The sequence below is a fragment of the Carettochelys insculpta genome, chromosome 6 (genome assembly GCF_033958435.1).
Source record: "Carettochelys insculpta isolate YL-2023 chromosome 6, ASM3395843v1, whole genome shotgun sequence".
Taxonomy (NCBI): domain Eukaryota; kingdom Metazoa; phylum Chordata; order Testudines; family Carettochelyidae; genus Carettochelys; species Carettochelys insculpta.
The window spans coordinates 14,131,655-14,149,298 of record NC_134142.1 but is presented as its reverse complement, the minus strand read 5'-3'; the positions used below and the strand labels follow the sequence as shown (position 1 = coordinate 14,149,298).

The 17,644-nt window shown below is 43.0% G+C and overlaps 1 protein-coding gene across 1 annotated transcript in view; it reads left to right on the top strand.

Moving 5' to 3' along the window:
* C6H14orf39 (chromosome 6 C14orf39 homolog) overlaps positions 1-17,644 on the top strand; it is a 56,639-nt gene that overhangs the window by 10,944 nt on the left and 28,051 nt on the right. Inside the window, exons 4-9 of the mRNA XM_074998690.1 lie at positions 2,197-2,286; positions 9,406-9,593; positions 10,748-10,790; positions 12,955-13,075; positions 14,352-14,440; positions 17,065-17,192. Of these exons, the coding sequence (XP_074854791.1) occupies positions 2,197-2,286; positions 9,406-9,593; positions 10,748-10,790; positions 12,955-13,075; positions 14,352-14,440; positions 17,065-17,192 (659 nt within the window). The remainder of the gene's footprint in view (positions 1-2,196; positions 2,287-9,405; positions 9,594-10,747; positions 10,791-12,954; positions 13,076-14,351; positions 14,441-17,064; positions 17,193-17,644) is intronic.

Here is a 17,644-nt window from a genome sequence, read left to right as displayed (position 1 = left end):
GAATGGCAAATTCACTCTGCTATTCTGGAGCCACAGAATTTGCTGCAGACGTGTGTTGCAGATTATCCACTTTCATTTTAAAAATAAGATTCTTACTTTCTGGTTGTGAAGAATATTTTCTTTACAGAAATGCAACCTGAATCGATGCTATTTTCCTTTGTTCGCAAACAGAGTGTGACTCAATACCGATTTTTTGTTGTGACCTGCCCTGTTTATGTCACTAAGGGGTTACATTTGAAAATTAAATGTAATGGTGTAATTGTCCACAGTGTTAACTTAATGATTGACTGTTTTAGTTGAACCATCAAACTTATATTCTTATCTCACAATTCCAAATAAACCCATGTCTTTCTAAGCACAAAAAAACACAAAAGCTTCCTTCTAAATTTCTAAAGCATCATTTCCACCTTTTGAACTTTCTCAACGAAGGTGTGCATTTTCAATACAAAATTCTGCATCACATTTAAACTGAAGATTTAGGGGCAGTGTAAAAACAATTTAATATTGAAATAAATAGCAATAAATAATTTAATGATCAGGTAATAAGGTACACAAATAGTCCTAACCAAAGTGTCAGAGGGGTAGCAAAGTTAGTCTGTGTCTTCAAAAACAAGAAATCCTGTGGCACCTTATAGACTAACAGATATTTTGGAGCATAAGTTTTTGTGGGCAAAGACCTGCCTATATATTATTTGGTAGTCTTAATCCCATTAAAAAATAACTGTGCCTGCATCTCAAAAATCAGCTTTACAGTTGGTGCCTTTGTCTATAGCTTTAAAAGAAACCAGAGGTTCAGCAAGCGTTTGAATGGAGTTTTCTGCTTAATTGTAAAATTTGTCCTTTCAAGTAATGTTTTAAGACTTAGCAAGATTTGAGACTTTTTTTTTATCTCTGGCATCATCCATATTGTTTCTTTCTATGGGTAGATTTTATTTGTGTTTGTTTATAAAGGTGCGTTTAGCCTATGCTCTTGAGTACTTTATTGCCTAGTCCTGTCAGTCATGTTTCTTTTGTAAGACATTGGCGATCAATGCCTCATTTTAGATGGTGCAGAGGAGCAGTCTGGGCTGATATTTCTTTGGAAAAAGAAAAAAAGAAACTGGGACCTAGACTGTGTTGGAGGGAATGAAAAGCATCACCTAAGTCTTGATGCTACTGAGCTGCGGGGTAGCCTAGCTCACACTTGATTTTGGGCAAGAATTCTTGAATTAAGCATTTCTCAGCCTGTGTCTCCTGATTCGGTAGTCATGGTCTGAGCAAGCCAACCTGAACAGAAGACAGGTGGTGTGTGGGTGTGCATGCATTATAATGTGTGTGAGACATTCTGCTTGATTTAGTATAGGAACTTGAACCTCTACATCCTGGGTGATTGCCCTAACCACGTGTGCTTGACTATTCTGGGGTAGAGCTTTCTCAGTCTCTTCTGGTGAAGTTATTCAACTTTGTGTACATAATTAATCATAAGAGCACAGACTTGAACCTAATTTATCCCCAATCATGGGACTGTGCTCTAACAGTGAGTATGCTCTGCCATGGCATAGTTTATCTTTTCCTTCTCCCCCACCTTCCACTTAAGCCAGGTCAGCTCTAACTTGAGGAGAGTATTCATGGCTGAGAATCTCGACCAGTTATTGGTGCCTCCCTTTGGCCTGCCAGTCCTGTTATGCCTAGTTCAATGGGCATTAGGCACCTAATACTGTAGAGCTGGGCCCTAACCCATGACTTTTTTTCTCTGCATTTCACTCGTTACAAGAGTAACTTCATATTGAGCTTTATGGCTTCTGCAAATCCCTTTCTTAGGTGTTTGAATCTCCGCATTCATTAAATGGCAAGCCTGGATGCCTAACTTGGAACTGAGCTGTACGTTTGACTGGATAGCAGTCTCTTTGTCTCCTTTGTGACTGTAGCCCTATGCTTTCTTTAAAAAGTGAGGTTTATCAAACAGTAATCATTAGCAGGTTTTCTAAACCAGATATTCCTTTGGACTCTTGTGTATAAAAGCTTTGGTAAAATAAATTTCTTACATAAAACCCTTTACAGAAAAAATCTGTACTTGATTTTCAAACAATAAGTTGAAAAGCCCATATTTGATATCCCATTTAAACCTGTAGATTTTATTGATATTATTGATGTGTTAAATGCTGAAATAGATTTTAGTTAATTAAAATCATTAATACGTTTTTACTTGGATCATAGCTGGAAACCAACATATGCAGTTCTGAGCAAGCATGAAGAATATTTGAATAATCAACTCAAAAGCTGCCAAGAAACTACAGAAAATGACAAGTAAGTATGAGAAGTAGAAGTCTGCAAACTGCCTTGCAGGGAGCTATCCTTTTTAACTGACACTATTAATCAACTATTAATTTTTAGGACAATAACAAATGTCTTCATAACTGAAAGAATATGTATTTGAGATGTGAGTCCATGCACATTTAGAACGTTCAAACATATTTATTTTGGGACATATTTTATCCTTATGCTTGTGCGGCACTACAGTTCATGTAAATATACAAAAAATAATATAGATATGGACCTTCATTAAAAATGACTCCAAATACTCACTTCTTCCCAAGTACATACTGGATTTTTTGAACTCTTGCTGTACTGTATTTAATATAAGTAAACAAATTGTCCTTGAAACAGAGACTAATAACATTTCAGTTTGGCAGGAATATGTGTTAAAAACCAGGAAGTACTAATGAGAAGCCATTTAAGTGGTGTTAGCTTGATGTCTTCCATGACTTATCTGTCATCATTATGACATATTTCAATGTCAGCAGATTTAGGAGTTACAAACATCTCAGGAACCACACCAGGAGGGTGGTGAAACATTGGAATGCGTTGCCTAGAGAAGTGGTGGATTCTCCATCCCTCAAGGTTTTTAAGTCCCATCTGGACAAGGTCCTGGCTGGGATGACTTAGTGGGGGTTGATCCTGCTTGAAGCAGGGGGCTGGACTAGATGACCTCCTGAGGTCCCTTCCAGCCCTATCATTCTGTGATTCTGTGAATGGAGGTTGTTTTTTAACTCTGAAATATTGGTAACTTTGAACAAACCATGGTCTTTTAGAAGTTCACAACTGAATATAGACAATGCAGATTTGAAATTTACCATGCAGAAGAAAAATGTTGCTTTTAACGATTTTAATTTAAATGAAACAAGCATAGAAACAGTTTCCTTACCTGTTCAAATCTTTTAAAAAGTTTTTCCCCTTTGTTTTTAAATAGTTTACATTTAACAGTACAGGTTGAATCTGTCTAGGCCGGCATCCTCCGGACCTCACTGGTGCCAAAAGAGAGAATTTGCCCAACCACGGGACGTCAATATTGTCTAGCGCATTACCAACGCTTCCACTGCTTAGTGAGCTTTCAGAAGACATTTAGGGGTAAATTACAGCTAAATAACAGCTCAGAGCACTGAGAGCCAGAACTGGTGGCTGTAAACAAACTTTATGGGATTGTGGGAAACTTGGCTACACCTATGATAAGTGGAGATCTGGCTAACTGAAATTATGCTGGACTGCGGATATTGCTGGATGAGAGTGTGCCAGATTAGAGAGGTTCAACCTGTACTGTAATGGACACGATTAGGGATTTATTGGTCTCTACCTGACTGCATACTCTCTTTTCCAAATGAGGTATAATATGTAGTTGACCAGTCAGTCCATAGCCTTGGTGTTCGTAACTCTGAGATTCTACTGTAGTGAATTAGTTCAACTCATCTTTTTAAAAAGCAACCCATTTTTCATATTTGAATGAGATACATCACAATACTGAAGCCAAGGAAGAGGAACACTTCCTTTAGCCGCAGTGGGAAGGGTGGCGGCAGCAGGAGGGACTGTTGATGGAGTGGGTGGCTGGGCCAGGTGGGTGGCAAAGGCCTGGGTGAGGGTGTCCAGGTAGCTGGAGACTCAGTCCCAGGCCACCCGCTCCATTGACAGCCAGTCCCGCAGCAGGCAGTTTTGCTCCTGACACATGGCTGTGTGAACTGCCACTAGGTCACCTGCTTGGCTGCAGCAGTGGATCCCCCGGCGTGGTGCTCAGTCCTGGAGACATTGCACCTTCTCCCTCACTGGCTGCTGCAGGGCTCTCCAGCATGTTGAGGGGTGTGGGGTGGCTCGTAGACGTCGAGGCTGTGAAAACATAAGGGGAGAAGGCGGTGCACCGTCTGTCACGCGACCACGTACTGTGGGCCGGTGGCCACGTCCCTGTCAGCCATCCCTCCCTGCCTGTGGGGGCGGCCTCAGGGCATCCTGGCCGCTGTAGGGTCCAGCATCATGGGCCATTTGTTGGGCTTGGGTGGCCCCCTCCCCTGCTGTCCTGTGCCATGTGCCCTGCGTGGCTGTCCATGGCCCCGTGTGGGGATCCCCATGAGCGGGCCCCTCCCTGACAGTGACTGTGGACTTCCCTGTGGCCACTGGCTGTGTGCCTGGCCCTGTGGCGGTGGCAACAGGGACCGGTCTCCCCCAAAGGCCTGGGGTGCCCAACACCCAGTCCTACCTGAGGGTGGCTCGGGAGTCTCAGGGGAGGTCTGGGTGGAGGTGGCCTGGCTCGTGTCCCGTGCGGGCACAACAGTGTAGAGCATGGCCTCGCTCCCACGGTCTCCTTCACTGTCCCTGTCGTTGCCCTCTGACTGAACTACTGAACTCTTCCAGTAATAATTTAAAGACATCAAGTTACAGAGAATTCACCTTTTTCCCTTTCTTAAAAATAGGAAATGTGTTAGCAACTCCCCAGTCATAGGCTACGTCTGCACTACAAGATAAATATGAATTTAGGGCAGTTAGCTTGACATTGCTATGTGACTGTTTTCACTGTAAATACCATTAGCTCAATTTAGGGAGCACTAATATTGCCATCATTATCATTGGAACCTACTGGGTGTAGTGTCAAGTTCAAATAAAGGCCAGTGCGGAAGCGCCACGTCTTAAAATCAAATTTATTATCCTCTGGAGGTGTCCCATATGTACCCCCGCAATGCCCCACAGTGCTCTGCTCTGACCACTACTCTCCAGGCACACAGGAATTAAGTAACAGGAAGACTGTGAATTTCAAATGCGGCCAGGAAGCCCGTTTCTGTGGGGTCATGTTTGTATGAGAGGCTGATGAGAAACATCTTTCTTTCTTGGCTACTAGCCCTGTGAGCGCATCTCCTCATTACAAATAGCCCCTGCACAGAATTCTTTCTCTACACTTGGTATTTTTTTCTGCACTGCCGCATCAGCCGCTGCCCTACCACAGCACATGGCAGCTGGGCTGTTGTGGAGTTTTGCTTGCCTAAGAAGTCGAGGAACTTCTTCTCAGTGGTTACATTTGTGCTCTTCCCCTCTTCTTCCCCCACAGATGCCACGCAATTGGATCTTTCCCGTGCTGAACCACATAACGTGGCTAACCCCTGACCCAATAAAAGGATGTCCCTGCCATTTGGTGCTTACCATGCTGCCACACAGCACCATGTCCTGGCTTGCACGTGGTTAGGGCTTCAAGGATGGGAAAGAATTTTGGGGCTTGCAGATGCCCAGAGAAAGTCTCCCCTTGTGGCTAAGATTTTTGGGGCCTTTCTGCCACACGGGGGGGACTACTTTAACTGGCACTCCACCAAAAATATTTTCAGGGCCTTTCTGCCACCCAGGGGGACTACTTCAACTGGCCTCACACTGAAACCCCCTGCTGCTCCCCACCCCAACAAATGCCTGGGGGGTAGCTGCCACCAGGAGGACCTCTTCCCTGGTGGCTAAGATTTTTGTGGTGTTGCTGCCATCCCCCATGTTGGCAACTTCTGTGTAGTGAGGAGGGGGAAAAAAACCCCTTTTTTTCCTAACTTCTTTTATCCTCTTTCTTTTAACTCTGCATCCCTTCAATCAGGGGATGAGTGGGTGGAGGGCCAGTTGAGAACACAGACTATGCACAGAGGCAAACATCTGGAAGAAAATAAAGTAATAGGTAACAGCCAGCATGGATTTGTGAAGAGCAAATTATGCCAGACCAATCTGATAGCTTTCTTTGATAGGATTTCAAGTCTTGTGGATAAGAGAGAGGCGGTGAGTGTAGTATACCTAGAGTTCAGTAAAGCATTTGATAGAGTCTTGCATGATCTTCTTATCAATAAACTAGGCAAATTAAACTTAAATGGGGCTACTAGAAGGTGGGTGCATAACTGTCTGTTCTCAGAGAGTAGTTATTAATGGTTTGCAGTCAGGCAGGAAGGGCATAACAACCGGGGTTCCGCAGGAGTCTGTTTTGGGGCTGGTTCTGTTCAAAATCTTCATCAGTGATTTAGATATTGGCATACAGAGTATGCTTTTTAAGTCTGAAGATGATACCAAGCTGGGAACGGTTGCAACTGCTTTGGAGGATAAGGTCAGATTTCAAAGTGATCTGGACAAACTGGAGAAATGGTCTGAGGTAAACATGATGAAGTTTAATAAGGACAAATGCAAAGTGCTCCACTTAGGAAGGAACAATCGTCTTCATACATACAAAATAGGAAGCAACTGTCTAGGAAGGAGTACTGCGGAAAGGGATGTAGGGGTCATAGTGGACCACAAGCTAAATATGAGTCAACAGTGGGATGCTGCAAAAAAAGCAAACATGATTTTGAAATGCATTAACAGGAGTGTTGAAAGCAAGACATGAGAAGTCTTTCTTCCACTCTACTCAGCGCTCATTAGGCCTCAATTGGAGTACTGTGTCCAGCTGTGGGCACCATATTTCAAGAAAGATTTGGAGAAGGTCCAGAGGAGAGCAACAAGAATGATTAAAGGGCTAGAGAACATGAGCTGTGAGGGAAGACTGAAAGAACTGGGCTTGTTTAGTTTAGAAAAGAGAAGACTTAGAGGGTACATGATAGCGGTTTTCAAGTACCTAACAGAGGGTTACAAGGAGGAGGGAGAAAAAATGTTTTCCTTGGCCTCTGAAGATAGGACAAGGAGCAATGGGCTTAAACTGCAACAAAGGAGGTTTAGGCTAGACATTAGGAAAAAGTTCCCAACCGTCAGGGTGATCAAACACTGGAATAAATTGTCTCGGGAGATTGTAGAATCTCCATCACTGGAGATGTTTAAGATCAGGTTAAATAGACATCTAATGGGCATGGTCTTCTCTAGATAGTGCATGGTTCTGTCGCGAGGGCAGGGTACTGGACTCGATGACCTCTCAAGGTCCCTTCCAGTCTAGTGTTCTATAATTCTATCATTCTACTATCAAATTGTGGGCAAATACTATATGCTTCAGGAGTGGAAATTGTAAAAGTATTCCACATGTCCTCAAGGATAAGAGATAGTGGATATTAGTTTGAATATAGCTGCACTTCTTTGCATTCAGTCACTGTTTTGCTTCTCCATAATTAAAGTGAAGGTTTTGTCACATATATTTTTAGTAAAAGTCATGGATAGGTCATGGGCAGTGAAGACAAATTAAGATAATCCTGTGCCCTGTCTCTGACTTCTGCTAAAAATATCCGTGACAAAATGGGAAGCCACAGAGCCAGCTCCGAACTCCATGGTGCCAATCTACCTGCGGTAGGGAGCTTCAGGGGTCCACCTGCTGTCTGTGGAGTTTGGAGTTGCACAGATCCCTCTGCTGCACATGGGATCTGGCAGCTACTGGACTCTGACTTCTGACTGTGGCAGTGAGGAGCTGCAGAGGGTCCTCTGCTACCTGCAGAAGGGCTAACAAACACCACAGGCCCTGGGGCAAGGTGGGAGGGGGGCCTGGCTCTGCACACCAGAGCCAGTCAGCCCATGTGGAGTGGTGGATCAGCAGTTCTGTGGCACTTCAAAGGGGCCCAGAGCTCTGGCCACTGCCAGTACCAAATTGGCAATGGCAGTGGCTGCAGCTCCAGGCCCCTTTGAAACACCGAGCCCTGGAGCAACTTCCCCCTTTGCCCCGCTCTGTTAGCAGGCCTGGCTGTGGGGAACCCCTGCTGCCGCTGGTGGCTCAGAGTCAAGAGCCTGCTGCCACTGGCCTCAGGGGTATCCTACAGCTCCTTGCCACCACAGGGTGAAGACTGCTGCCAGCTAAAGTTACGAACATCTTTGGAAGTCATGGGATCCACAACTTCCACTACCATTGTGACAAAATCATAGTCTCATTCATAATTTTGAAATATAGGAAGAAACGTGGAAGCATTATTAACTCTGCATGTGTATGTGTAATGCTTTTTATTACAGTAATTTTTGAAGGTTACACTAGTAAAAATCTTGTCTTTGTAACAGTATAAACTTGCTGGAGACCCCACTGTATTGTCTATGTGTGGTACTAAGAAAATACATCTAGTTCCTAGGTTGGAAAATTTGCAATGGAAATCGTAATGCTTGAGATTTGTTCAGTCAAATTATTGGCATACATAAAAGTTTCATGTCAACGAGACAGTTTGAGATATGATCTGTCATTAGCAATCTATTCTATAAATAACTTGTAAGGATGAAGAAACAGACCAAAGTGAGTCATTTGCTACATAGTTTAGGTTTATTGATTTAACACAGGATGATTATCTTTGCTCCTTTTCTTTCCTGTGTTTTCCAAAGATAATATTGATCACTTTAGTCTTTTTGGGGCTGAATTGCTTCCAGTGACATGTTTTCCATATATTGTGTTTATTTTCTGTTTGTAGTAATGCCTACAAAAGCATCACCAAACATTGCTGGTTTAAATTTAGCAAGTTGAATGATCATTTTGATGAGGCCTTTTTTACTGTTTCTACATATTTTTTTTTTAATTTTGGGGATGTGAAACCAGATGATTTCACTGAAGCTTTACCAGCATAACACTGATTTTGAGGTCAGTCCTTCAAGCTGAGCATTCTAGTGTTATCCAAGAAAGTTTTTAAGCAATATGAATAGTTCCATTGAAAGGGACTAATTTGTGTGCTTACAGAGTGTGGAGCACCACCTAAGAGAAAGCCCTTAAATCAATGATGAATTAGGCTCCTGTTTGTTAACACAGAAAACTGAAAAGCACTTAACGAAGTTGTGCCAAATTATCTTTTGGTATAAATTGGGTCAGCTACATTGAAGTCAGTAGAACTTGTACCATTTTATATCAGCAGAGAATTTGGCCAGCTGTGTTTTATGTTAATCCATATAAAAATTAAAACTATCTTTATGCTGAAAAGCTGTCTTTGAACTAGTATATTCTATATCACTTGTAGAATGAGAACAGATTGTTTTCATTTCACATTTGTGTATCCTGTTTTGTACTGCTGAGTATTCCATAATAGGAAGTAGTTTACAGCAAAATAAGGTTGTACTAATCATAATTTGACCTTTTTTCAACAGAGTAACAGATCTAATTGTGTTAATTTTTTTACATAATTAACTTATTTCTTAAGTTAAATGACATACAATACATTGATCAAGAAATATTCTGAATCAAAATGTTATTCCACTTTGTAATTTTAACAGGAAAATGTATCAAGATTACATGAATCAGTATAAAGAGATTTTGAAACAACACCAAGCAAAATATTCAGAAAATGCTCTTGCACAGGAATATTATATGAAAAAGAAAGAGATTGAAGATATCCGGAATAGAGTTCTGAAGCATTCTGAACAATTTAAAATGAAGGAAGCTACCCTTTTGGATATTTTAGGTACCATACTTATACCAATAGAGTCCAAATAATAATATAGAGTGCATTGCAAATTCAAAGCATTGTACCCATATTGCTAATTAATCTTCCTCATAGGTGAGAATTATTTTCTCCATTATACAATAGGCATCAGTAGAAAAATCTTGATTTCAGTCAGTGTTCCTTCTAGTTTTTCCCATCGCTGTGCAGAATGAATTTTTATGTGCATCAGCATGGAGGTAATGTGTAACACATCACCTTCACATTGGTGCACATAACAAAATCTATGCAGTAGGGATGGAGCCCAGGGGTTCTGAGTGTGGAAGGAGGCTCAGGCCTGGGACAGAAGATTGGGGTGCAAGGGTGTGAGGACTCTGCAATAGGTCTGGGCTGTCCAGGACATGGCTAAATTCATGCTGAGGTAGATGCAGCGTGGCTGTAGCAGATCCTGTTACCCTGGCTGTGGCTGAATTTGGGCTGGGAGAGGAGCATCCTGGACATGGCAGATCCTGGTGCACCATCTGCAGCTGACTTTGAATTGGGGTAGGGGTGTCCTGGCCAAGGCAGGTCTTGGCACTTCTGTCACAGCTGGGTTTGGGCTGCCCCAGTCATGGCTGAGTTTGGCCTGGGGTAAGTGTTCCCCAAAAGTGGCAGGACCAGCTCACAGCAGAGTGGCAGCTGGGGAGGAGAGTGCCAGCTGAAGCAGGTCTGGGCTGACACTGGGCTGACAATTTACCCTTCCCTAGGACATGGCAAGTTGGAGACCAGGCTAGGTTGGGGTTACAGTGGGGGGTGGGGATCCCTTCTGCATCTGTGGCAGGTCCCCAGGTGGGTTCCTTGGGTGCTGCCCAGTACTCAATAGGTAGCCACACAGCTTACAGAGAATTACAGCACTTTGAGCGCTCCTTTCTCTGGGCCCCATGTCTTCTGGCTTGTGGTAATAGAGCATTCCATTGCACCAGAGGCTTTTTTTACTCTTTCAAAGTTAATTTTCAAACTTTTATGTTTATGCTGTTCCTAGTATTGCTGTTATTCCATGTGTATTATATTATTCTTTATATGCAGCTCTTTGGCACAAAAGCAAAGTACTTCCCCAACCAAGTAATATTACATATTATCTTTGCAAAGTATATGACAATGAATGAATGTCCTAAAATGCAACTTTGTTTTCTCAGAGCCTGCTCCTTTTAGATCACTTTCTGACTGGGCATTACAGATGTATCCATGACACATTCTCTGTATTTACTGGCTTGTGGGTAGGAAAGTTTATATTTGAGTTTTTCTACTATATTTGTAGCCTTGAATGTGATTAATAGCTGCAAGAAATTACTGTAATGAATTTATAACTTTACACTTAGATATTATTTCTGCAGGAGTTTTGCCTGAGGTAAAATTGAAAGCCAAATAATCCCCTGCATGGGAGGGGCCTCTGGAGGAAGAACCTGATTCCTTTCATAACATTTCTATCAAAATGTTCCATCAGAGAAAGGTGTGACTTTGCTGTGCCATGAAAGAATAAGGAGGCATGGTAGGACACCTCTGGGAGGCCAAGAACATCAACTTTTAGAGTGCGCAATCTGCACTACTCTAAAGTCGACCATGCCAGGTCGAAGTTGGCATTACTCATCGTGAAAAGCAGAAGTACCAAAATTGACCTTAGGAGCCCTTAAAGTCAGCAGAACAGACCTTGTAGTATGGACTGATTGTTTAGAAAATCTGCCTGTCACCTAAGTTCTACCTGATCTGTTAGTGTAAACCAGACCAAAGTCTCTAAATCATGACTCAACTGTATATTGGGGCTATCTAAACATATATCATGTGCTTCGGCACTGGTTCCAGAGCCCCTTGAAGGAACCTCATGTCCCAGCTTAGAGCTTCATTGGAGCTGCGCTACAAGGTAGCATCCATTGCAGCTTTGGCGAAGAAATGCCTTTCTTCAATCCATCACGTTTCTGCTAAACCTCACTGTTTCTCCAGTGTGGCTCAGGAACCTGCAGGGCTCCAGAACATAGGTACGTGTGTAACACATGCTGGAAACAGTGATGTGTAGCTGTCTGTCTCCCACTTAACTACTTACTGGCCAACTACTGCAATTTTATACCCACTTGCACCTCCCTTTTAGTTACAATGGAAGTTACATGCTCACAATTAAGGAAACATCTGTCCCTCCTGACTTAGTCATACAAATCTCCCCTAGGCTTTAAAGTGAGTTTGCTTAACGACTGAGTAGAATCTCTGGCGGGCCAGATCCTTACCTCAGAGGTAATGCTTTTGAATGAATTTCCTGATTTCTGCACATTATGGGAGCTCAGCCAGCTCTCCAGCGCCCACTACCACCTGGGCATGGCAGAACTCTTGGACTATATCTACATGAGAAGCCTCTGCTGACAGAAGTCACTGTCAGAAGGGATTTCCTGGCAAAACTTCTGTCGACAGATTGCATCTACACATAAAGGCAGGTCAAAAGAGCAATCCGCTCTGTTGACAGAGAGCACCCAGGCTGCCTGGCCCTCTCTTGTCAGAACAGCTGACCGGAAGCTCTACAAACAGGGCTGCCCAGTGAACCGAAAGCCCCATCTGTTGACAAAAGGTCCCAGAGCCTCTACACGGCTGTTTTGTTGACAGAACACTGTTGAGCGAGGCATTATACCTGAACAGGGAGAGGTATAACACTGCCTACAGATGTGCCTGGTTTTTCAACAGACTGTTGATAAAGCACATTTTGTGTGTCGGCGCTCCGCAGTTTTTCCTGACAAGAGCCCAGTTTTGCTGGGAAAAGTCTTTAGTGTAGGCGTAGCCCTTCTGTATAGCCAGGATCTGCACTGAGGGTATCAGACGGGGAGTGGGTGGGCGGAATTTATTCGGGAAAGGGAATAAAATCCTAGAATATTTCTAGTACATAGCCCCCTACTCTAACCAGCTGGGAGTCCCTGTTAGTGAAGCTCTGGTGGCTTCAACGCTAATGTGGAAGTCTATGGCCTGTATATAGATGATTCCTGGCCTGGATGTGGCAGGCTTGTGGGTGACACTTTACATCCTTTTCTGTGAGGGGGCATTCTCCGTCCCCTGATGGCCCATATGGTAAAATCCCCCAAAACAGATCTTCACTAAGATTTCCTTCCCCGCTCCTCCCCGCCTCTCCGATTTCTCTGTCGCTGGCTTTAACAGTGCAGGGAAAGGACAATAAGACCCTCAGTACAGGACTTCAGCATAAGACCCAAAGGGAATTTTTATCTTTCTAGGTATCATATAGATGTAATCCACAGACCACAGAGAGAGACAATTTTTTAGTATAATATACATACAGATTTAATAGTTTAGTGTCTGTATTCTTTGACATGACTGTTTGTCGTCATACTGTACTGATTCTTTAACATAAAAGTGCTTATCTGAGTCAAAAAACACAAGAAGTCCTCAAGCATGCTGCAGTTTTTACCAAGAAATCTTCTGAACTGGAGAAAGAAACAGATGAAGTAGAAGTGAAAATTAATTATTTCAAACAGGTGACAGTATGTTCACATATAATTTAATTATATACAATTATATTTTACATTTATGTATGCATGAGTATACACTAATACATCTCTGGGTCTTTCTATAGTGATAAGAGTATATTGTGTTTCCTAGCAGCAGATCCAGTGATCTGGGGAGCAAGAGGGCCATTTGCACAGGGGCATTTGAAATGGGCCCAGAGCTCAGATTGCTGCTGTAGCTGAAGTAGCAGCGATGGTGGCCTGAGTTCTGGGCAGCACAGCTCCGCTGTTCCACACAGCTGTGAGTGAGGGGAGACCCAGGGCCGCGAGCTGGGTGGCATTAACTGACTGCCCTAGGCCATGCCACGTCTGCCCTTGGCCCTGCCCCTTTCAGGGTGCGGAGCCAAATTCCTACCTCCACCTTGCCCAAAGTAGCTGTTGATCCCACTGCCTAGCAAACAGACATACAAATAGTAATTGTATTGTTTCCTTCGCATTGTAAGTGTTCTATTTAGGACATTATTTGTTTCTTCTTAGAGGAAGATGTGACTTCATGAATATATGGAAACGCCTGTTTAAAGTCCCATTGGCTGTGCACCCTGACTAAGGCTGGGTCACAAACTTTATTTTGAAAACCATTGGTTTAGTCCTACCCGTTCTGATACTGCGCTGTGCCCTGAAAGTGTCCAGCAACAGGTCTGGCACCTAGGCAGGATAGCTACTGGGCTTTGCTTGGTGCCCCTGTCCTAAGCTCCAGTTCCACACTCCAATTGGCTGTATAGTGGCCAGTGGGGAGGGAGGGGTAGCACCCATGTGCAGCAGCCGCATGGAGCAGCTTGCACATCCCTGCCTAGGAACCAGACCAGCTGTTGGCCTCTTGTTGGACACAGTGTGGTCTGTGGTACCAAGCCAGGCAGGGAGCCTGCCTTAGCAGCCCTGCTGTGCCACTGACTGGGAATACCTGAGGTAAGCCTGTGTCCCAGTTCGCTGCTCCATCCCTGAGCCCCCAAATCTGGAGCCCTCTCCTGCAACCCAAACCTCTTATTCCTTGCCCAGCTGCAGAACCCATAATGCTAACTCAGACTCCTGAACCCTTATACACTCAAACTTCTGCCCCTTCCCATGCCCTGAATCCCTCATCCTCAACTCATTTGGGTTGTAGACATGAACAATTTTCTTCAACCAGGTCACCAAATGAAAAGTTTGAAAAAGGTCCTTTCTATGAATGGATTTAGTAGTGTCAGCAGACCTCTGTGGCAGACAGTAAATATTTTTCAACTTTTGACATTTTTTGTTAATTTTTAAGCAGTGTGAAAGAAGTACAGAAGATCAAAATCATTCTAAAATTATTGAGGGAGAAAGTAAAAATCTAGAGAAACGGAAGTTTAAAGAAAGGTAAACTTTTAAACTCAGTTCTGTGGTCTAGTTAAGTGTGATGGGGAAAAACATGGAACCCGACATAAAATCTGGATTTCTGTGGCACTAGAATTTTCCTTTAGTCCCGTGCAGAGAATGAGCTCAGCTTCTCCACAATGGCTACAGCAGCCCACTGGTATAGTTTGGCTTGTGTAGCTTGACTTCTCCTGTCAGGCAAACAGGACCATACGTATATGGTGGCAAATTTTGCACCTGCCCAAGACTTGCATTTTGATGTGGGACAACATCCTTGCCCCTAAATTACACCAGTAGTGTGGCTATGACTGCTGCCTCTCTCATCTCAACACGAAGATCTTTAATTATTTAATAAAATTTCACATATCTTGGGTTTTTAGTAAAAGCTGGGGAAAACTTGATTTTAAAAAGCTGAATCTGTCTGACAACATCTTATTCAAAGCTGTGAATTGTTGGTCCTTGATTCACACTACCACTGCTTACATTTATATATACATGTGACAACTAACTTCAGTTATTGTGCAATCAGAAGAAACCACCACTAATTTTTACTCTACAAAAGAGTTGTAAATATTGGGTGCATAACTAACAACCCAGGTTTTATGTCATCTGTGATCAGTTTATTTTTGAGCCACTTAAAAAATCTAAACCCTAATTTAATTCATAAAGATGTGCATGATTGAAATTTGGTTGCATAGACAGGATTTAATTAAAACAAAAAGCAGTCAAGCAGCACTTTAAAGACTAGCAAAATGGTTCATTAGGTGAGCTTTCGTGGGACAGACCCACTTCTTCAGACCATATCCAGACCAGAACAGACTCAATATTTAAGGCACAGAGAACCAAAAACAGTAAGCAAGGAGGACAAATCAGAAAAAGATAATCAAGGTGAGCAAATCAGAGAGTGGAGGGGTGGGGGGGAAGGTCAAGAATTAGACTGAGCCAAGTATGCAGACGAGCCCCTATAGTGGCTCAGAAAGTTCCCATCACGATTTAAACCATGTGTTAATGTGCCGAATTTGAATATAAAAGCCAGCTCGGCTGCTTCTCTTTCCAGAACGGTGCGATAATTCCTCTTCAGTAGCGCACATACGTTTAGGTCATTGACAGAATGCCCCATTCCATTAAAATGTTGACTAACTGGCTGACTAATGTAAAAATATTTTATTTCCAGAAGGCAGGATTTCTAAGGGTAGTTAGTATCAGAGAGGTAGCCGTGTTAGTCTGTATCTTCGGGAACAGCAAGAAATCCTGTGGCACCCTATAGACTAACAGATATTTTGGAGTATAAGCTTTTGGGGGCAAAGACCCGCTTCATCAGATGCATGAATCAGTGTGGGGTTTCAGAGGAGTATTTAAAGAGTGGGGTCCCAGTAAAAGGAAGGGCAGGAGCTGACAAGGTCTGTTCAGTCAGGGTGGAAATGGCCCATTATCAGTAGTATACATCAAGAAAGGAGAAAAAAACAAGTCAGATCAGTCAGTGGGGATGTGGCCCATTGTCAGATTCTAAAGTTTTCAAGGCATCTTAATGCCTAGCTGCTATTGCCCTGTGTCTACACGTGCCCCTTCCTTTCGAAAGGGGCATGTTAATGAGCAGGTTTGAAAGATGCTAATGAGACACTGCAATGAATATGCAGCACCTCATTAGCATAATGGCAGCTGCGGTGATTCGAAAGTGTGGCTTTTCGAATCGCGCGCCGCCCGTGTGGACGGGACGTTCCCAAAGGACCCAACAGTTTTCAAAAGCCCTTCTTCCAATCACCAGATAGGAGGAAGGGCTTTTGAAAACTGGGGGGGTCCTTGTGGAAGGTCCCGTATCCATGGGCAGTACGCGATTCAAAAAGCCGCACTTTCAAATCACCGTGGCTGCCATTATGCTAATGAGCCACTGCATATTCAGTGCAGCGCCTCATTAGCATCTTTCAAACCCACTCATTAACATGCCCCTTTCAAAAGGAAGGGGCACGTGTAGACACAGCCTTGGTGTTTGAAGATCTTACTTGACACCCAGTTGCACCTTTAGCTATCTAAATAGCTTTAAAAATCTGGTCTCTACTATCAGGTGGTTTTTACACATTGCGACCATTATATCACAGTTTTGTCCAATTCACTGCAGAATGAAAGTCTCAAGAAGGTGTCACCAAACAGCCTAGTCATGAAAAACATGCAACTAAATAAGCTTAACAGAACTTATCCACAACTTTATCCCTGGTTGCTTTTGAGCACTTACCATGCATTGATTTCCATGTTATTTTAAATTGACACAATCAATTTAAATAGCACACTTCTTTTGGACATATTAGTATCCACTATTGCTACAAGTAATACCTATAATTACTAATACCTTTAGATTTTTCTCTCTTTCTCCAGTTTATTTATTTTGTGCATTATACAGCACTGATAAACTTTCAAGATGACAGTATCCCTTTAGTTATGATCAACCAATTCCATCTTCAAGACCGCTTTATGCTTGGTTTGGAAGCTTTAATGAAAGTTTAAAATTTGATGGATTTCTGTGCTGAAAGGGTTCAAAGCTTTCTTGAAGTATAGATCTTTTGAAAACTGCACTAAGAATGGTCATGTTTTACTAAATGTCATTTTAAATGTTAACTCCATTTTTAATTTAGGATGTTTGAAGAGATTGGAAATCTACAATTTTTAAATGGGAAACATCAGCAGTATAAACCATTACATTTCCCTTGCATTCCTCAGAAATTACGGACTTTTAGACTGTCTTTGCAAAGGACAGAAACAGGTACAGTATGTGTTTCTAATAATATCCTGTCTTTTTTCTTTTCTTTCTGTGGGGTGTTGAGTGTATGTGCAATCTGTTAGAAGTATTGAAAATATAGAAACACTAGTACAGTAAACTCTTTTTTATACGGTATCTGAGTAACCAGAATGCTTAAATAACCGGCATCACTCGTAGCTGAGGAGCTCTGAGCAGCAGACACTAGGCGGGAGCACGGAGAAGCAGCATCATGGCTGGAGATTGTGGATTACTGAGCATGTGAGCAATGTCCCACTCTGCCCCTTGGGGCTGGCCCGCTCAGCACATGTCCTGTGTACCTACATGCTGCATGTGTGCAGCTGGCTGGCTCCTCCACTTTCCTGCCTGGTGTCTGCCACCCAGAGTGGCTCCCTGTGTGGTGCAGCAAGGCGAGCCCCTGCATAGTCCCCACCCACAAGGTAGGGGCAGCAGAGTTC